Below are 6,020 nucleotides of genomic sequence, written 5' to 3'. Positions count from 1 at the left end.
TTTTCATAACGGTATCTTTTGATGAGCTTAAGTTTTTAATATTGAAGACTAGCATCGAATATTTTTTATGCTTTTTTGCTTTCAATGTCCTATATGTCCTATATAAGAAGTTTTTGCCTTGTCCAAGGTCATGAAAATAGTCTCCTATATTTTCTTGCAGAAGCTTCATAGTTTTAGCTCTTGTGTGCAGGTTTATGATCCTCCCCAGATTGATGTGTCACATCATTGTCTATGATGTGACATAGAGATTGGGTTTCTTTTTTTTCTCCAAATGAGTATCAAATTACTCCAATACTGTTTTCACTGATTAGGATTCTAGTATAATGAAAAGAAGTGATGAAAACAAACATTCTTGCCTTATTCCTGATCTTAGGAGGAATATTTTGCCATAAATATGATAATAGAGAAAGAGAAGGGGGCTGGGGTGTGGAGAGAGCATGCACGAGTGCTTGAATTCTGGAGGCTTCCTTAGAAAAGTGGAGAAGTTTCTTTCCTGACAATTCTCGGTAGCTTATTTTTCATTGGTCTGAATTGTGAACTATTGACTATCAATAGTGGCCTGGGATGAGATTACACCTGAGCCACATGTCCCTTGACTCAGGGATGGAGTCAGCACATGGCTGTGCAGAATTATGGACACCTGAATGAAATTATAAATTATAAATAAGTGTTCAGGAAAAAGAAAAAGAAGAAGAAGAAGAGGATCCTATAGAATAAAAGAGACTTTTGAGCCATATCAACAAAATATGATATGTGAGCATTATTTGGATGCTGATTCAAATAAACCAATTGTTAAAAATGTCTAAGATATCTATCTATCTATATACAATGGAATATCACTCAGCCATAAAAATGAGTGAAGTCTTGCCATTCATGACAACATGGACCCAGAGAGTTTTATGCTAAGTGAAATAAGTCAGACAGAAAAACAAATACCATATGATTTCACTTATATATGGAATCTAGAAAACAAAACAAAACAAATGAACAAACAAGTAAAATGAAAGCACACTCATAACTACAAAGAACTAACTGGTGGTTGCCAGAGTGGAGGGGAGGGTGGAGGGGAGGGTGGAGGGTGGATAAGGGATTAAGATTTACAAATTTCCAGTTATAAAATCAGTCACAGGGATGAAAAGTATGGCATAGGGAATATAGTCAATAATATTGTCATAAATTTGTATGGTGACAGATGGTAACTGTACTTATCAGTGGCAAGCATTGGGTAATGTGTAGAATTATCAGATCACTATGTTGTGCACCTGAAACTAATATAACATTGTATGTCAACTAAAATTCAGTTAAAAAGGTATGTCTAAGACAGTTGAGAAAATTTGAACATTGTCTGGATATTTGACAGTATCAGTGTATTTTGGCAAATATTTTATATATAATAATAGTAGTATAATTATTCTTTGGAGCCCTTATCTGTTAAAGATACATGAGAAATGTTTACAGATAAAATGCTAGGATGTCTGAAATGTACATTAAAGTAATCCAGTGTGACCCCATGCTGTCCTGTGGCTGATCCAGTGTGCCCCTCCAGCCCAGCCATGAGTCTCATCCTGTCACTCCCGGTTTGGGTGGTGGTTCTGTCTTTGGTTTTGGAAGGCCTAGCCCTGGCCCAGGCAGCCCCACAAATCTCCAGCACTTTGGAGCTCATCCTGGATAAGCTGAAGGAGTTTGGTAAAGCTCTGAAGGACAAGGCCCTGGGCAGCCATTGAGAGCATCAAGCAGAGCGATATTCCTGCAAAGACCCAGAACTGGTTTTCCAAGACTTTCAACAAAGGGAAGGAGAGGCTCAAAATTACTTTCTCCTGAATACAATGAGAGCCGCCTGCCCCTCTCCTCTGTGGCTGTGCCCTAGGAGGGTGCTCCAAAATTTCCCATACCCCTGCTCCTGTGCCCAGGACTTGATGATACCCAGGTCCACCCCCACCCACCAACAAAGATCCCATAGAGGGGGAAAAAAACGTAATCCAGAGTGAAGGTAGGGGAGTAAAAATGAGAACATTGACAAAACAAGATTGGTTGGATGATGAGTATATTAGGTTTTATTTTGCTATTTTCCTTATTTTTTTGTAAAATTATATTCCTTAATAAAAATTTAAAAATCCTCTACTTTGGAAAAGAAGTTAAATAAGGATTATCATAAAAGAATGGGGAAACTGAAAGCTTTTGGGGCAACCACAGTGCCCACTCTATTAATACTTTTTGTATATATCGTTGTTTCTTATTGTTTTAAATTATTCACTTGTTTATTTTCACAGTGTTGAATAAGAATTTATTTTCACAGTGTTGAATAAGAAATGAAGTCATAGGGGCACCTGGATGGCTTAGTCGGTTAAGCATCCAATTCTTGGTTTCAGCTCAGTTCATGATCTAATTCATGAGTGAGCCCTGCACTGGGTCTCTGTGCAGACAGCACGGAACCTGCTTGGGATTCTTTCTCTTCCTCCCTGCTCTCTCTGTTTCTCAAAGTAAATAAATAAACATTTTTTTAAATGAGATTTTTATTCTTGTTATAAGAATTGTCATGGGGCACCTGGGTGGGTCAGTCAGTTAATCATGTAACTCTTGACTTCAGCTCAGGTCATGATCTCGTAGTTGTGAGATGGATCCCCAAGTCAGGCTCAGCACTGAGCATGGAGCCTGCTTTGGATTCTCTCTCCCTCTCCCTCTGCCCCTCCGCTGTGCTATCTCTTTCTCTCTCAAAATAAATAAATAAACTTAAAAAAAAAGAATTCATAGAGGTCAAAATTAAAAAGATTTACAAGGGTATATATACAGTGATAAGTCTCCCTGTGATCTCTGGCCCTTGTCACTTAGACTTCCATCCCATAGCCCCCCTCCCACCTTAACTTGGGATCAATGCTATCCTTTTCTCATACGCACCATTTTTTAAAAAGATTTATTTATTTTTGAGAGAGAGCACAAGCAGGGAAGGGGCAGAGAGAGAGAGAGGGGGACAGAAGATCTAAACTGGGCTCTGCCCTGACTGCAGCGAGCTTAATTTGGGGCTCGAACTCATGAACTGTGAGATCATGACCTGAGCAGAAGTTGGATGCTCAACCGACTGAGCCACCCGGATGCCCTTCATACTCACCATTTTTAATGGCCGCAAAACATTGCATTGTGTAAACATACCACGATTTATTGAATGATTTTCTTATTGTTGAAGCAGTTCTCATTTATTTATTTGCTTACTTATTTAATATATTTACAAAGCTTCCTGCGCTTTAGATCTTACATCACTGATTATTCCTTATTATGAACCAAATGTTTGTGTCCCTCCAAAATTCATATGTGGAATTTCTATCCCCTGAAGTGGTGGCATTAGGAAGTGGGGTCTTTGGGACATGATTAAGTCATAAGGATGATGCCTCAAAAATGGGATTAGTGCCCTCCTGAAAAGACTTCAGAGAGCTCTCTAGCTTTTTCTGCCATGTGAGGGTACAAGAAAATAGCAGTCTGCAACCTAGAGAAGGGTGTCACCAGAACCAGGCCATGCTGGCACCCTGATATTGATTATCCTATCTCCAGAACTGTGAGAAATAAATGTCTGTTGTTTAAATAACCCACTCTCTGGGATTTTGTTATAGCAGCCTGAATGCACTAACACTTGCCTTTTTCTCTGGAATATTCAATTAATTTCAACCAGAGCATTTAAAACATCCTCAATCATCTGATTACTTGGAAACAGAAAACTTTCTGTCAACCCCCCATCCCACTTCACCTACCTCTGTATTACCCTTTGCTCCTTCCACACCCTGATCCAACACCTCAATATTCTATTGGAATAGACTACCTTTACCACTCAGATTTATCTACCCACTTTCCACTGAGCTTTCAGGAAGACAGCTTCCCCTCTAGGAAGTCAACCTGCAGGGATCAATCTCAGAAAAGTTAATTCTAGGGGCGCCTGGGTGGCGCAGTCGGTTAGGCGTCCGACTTCAGCCAGGTCACGATCTCGCGGTCCATGAGTTCGAGCCCCGCGTCGGGCTCTGGGCTGATGGCTCAGAGCCTGGAGCCTGTTTCCGATTCTGTGTCTCCCTCTCTCTCTGCCCCTCCCCCGTTCATGCTCTGTCTCTCTCTGTCCCAAAAATAAATAAACGTTGAAAAAAAATTTTTAAAAAAAGAAAAGTTAATTCTACTTTTCTACTTTATGCTCTTTTTTTTTTTTATTTTTTTTTCAACGTTTATTTATTTTTGGGACAGAGAGAGACAGAGCATGAACAGGGGAGGGGCAGAGAGAGAGGGAGACACAGAATCGGAAACAGGCTCCAGGTTCTGAGCCATCAGCCCAGAGCCCGACGCGGGGCTCGAACTCCCGGACCGCGAGATCATGACCTGGCTGAAGTCGGACGCTTAAACGACTGCGCCACCCAGGCGCCCCTCTACTTTATGCTCTTAACTTAGTTTTCAAACACCATCTGTACAGTGATATCTCCAAATATTTATCTACCCCAGAATAGCTATGTATGTACCTGATACCCCACTGGACTACCTCAAAGGCATTTCAAACTCTTCACGACATGATCTCCTCCTCTAAACTTGGTTCTATTCCAGTGTATTTATTCTGTTCCAGGGAAGGGTACTATCGTACATGCAATTGCATGAGCCACTTTTCTCTTTCTCATTTCCCATCTCGATTGATCGTCAGTTCTTATTGATTTTATCAGCAAAATATTTCTCAATCCATCCTGTACTTTCTACTTACAGACTCATCCTGCTAGCCCAAAAGACAATTACCTCTCACTTAAACTAACTAGTACTCCTAACTAGCTCTTCTTATCTCCTCTACCATGAATCTAATCCATTCTTCATACTTTAGGTGGAGAGACTTTTCCTTCTGAAGACCATTCTGATCACATCACTCCCACCAGCTTAAAATTCTCTAATGCCTTTCCACTGCCATTACAGTTAAGGCCCTACCATGGCTTTCAAAGCCCTGTGTGAACTTCTTCCTCTCTTGTTTCATCTCAGTGTACTCCCTTTTATTACATAGCTTTTAGCGACATAACTGAAAGATAACTTTCTTTAGGTTTCTTAAACATTTCATGCATCAGAGGATCTTTGCAAATACCTTTCTCTCCATCCAGAATGTTCCTCACCAGCCTTTCTCCTATGCATAGATACCTCGTATTCGTCTTTTTTAAAAAATTGTGCTCTTTTTAAAAAAGTTTATTTTATCTTGAGAGAGAGAGAGCGAGGGCACGCGTGCATGAACAAGGGAGGGGCAAAGAAAGAGACAGAGAAAACCCCAAGCAGGCTCTGATCCTGGGCTTGATCCCGCAAACTGTGAGATCATGACCTGAGCCAAGAATCAAGAGTTGGATGCTCAACCTACTAAGCCACCCAGGCGCCCCTCTCTTATCCATCTTTTGATTCTTAGCTTAAAAGTCTGTTTCTTGGGAAATCCTTTCTAGATGTCCTCAGTCTACCACAGAATGGTTTTCCTTTCTTTCAGAGCATCTATCTCTATTTCTACTTATATATCCATGAGTGTAATTATTTGAAAAATATTATTTAAGATATATGGCGTAGTGCTTAGATCATGGGACGTACTCAACACATTCTTCTGAATGAATAAATGAGTATATTTACTTATTAATCTTTGTCTTTATTTCAGATTATTTCTTTGGGCTACATTCCCAGAGGTGAAATGAATTGATTAAAATAACTTTTTTTTTTTTTTAATGGCTTAAAACAACATTTCTTATCTTGATATCTATAGGTCAGGAGTCAGGGTGCAGCTTAGATGAGTCCTCTGCCTCAGTCTCTCACAAAGCTTCAAAATGTCAGCCGGGGCTGGGGTCATCTGAAAGCTCGACCAGAGAAGCTTCTGCTTCTGAGCTCACTCAGGTGGTTATCGGCAGGATTCAATTCCCCAGTGGTCAGAGGCTGGCCTCAGCTCCTTACCATCACAGAGGCTGGCCTCAGTTCCTTACCACACCATCACCCTCTGCATAGGGCTAAAAGGTGCACAACCATTTTACATGGCTTTCAATAGATGGATA

General features: G+C 40.4%; 1 protein-coding gene across 1 annotated transcript; it reads left to right on the top strand.

Annotated features, from left to right (window-relative positions):
- Positions 1 to 1,530: 1,530 nt before the first annotated feature.
- Positions 1,531 to 1,929, top strand: LOC121029183 (apolipoprotein C-I-like). The gene is given in 2 exon segments (XM_040473101.1): positions 1,531 to 1,712; positions 1,714 to 1,929. Coding segments are annotated over 2 exon segments (267 nt in total). The 5' UTR covers positions 1,531 to 1,553; the 3' UTR covers positions 1,822 to 1,929.
- Positions 1,930 to 6,020: the final 4,091 nt, after the last annotated feature.

This window comes from Herpailurus yagouaroundi, unplaced genomic scaffold (assembly GCF_014898765.1).
Source record: "Herpailurus yagouaroundi ecotype Mexico unplaced genomic scaffold, PumYag 139, whole genome shotgun sequence".
Classification (NCBI taxonomy): Eukaryota; Metazoa; Chordata; class Mammalia; order Carnivora; family Felidae; genus Herpailurus; species Herpailurus yagouaroundi.
Note: the sequence above shows the minus strand (reverse complement) of the source record. Positions and strands in the feature narration are given on the sequence as shown.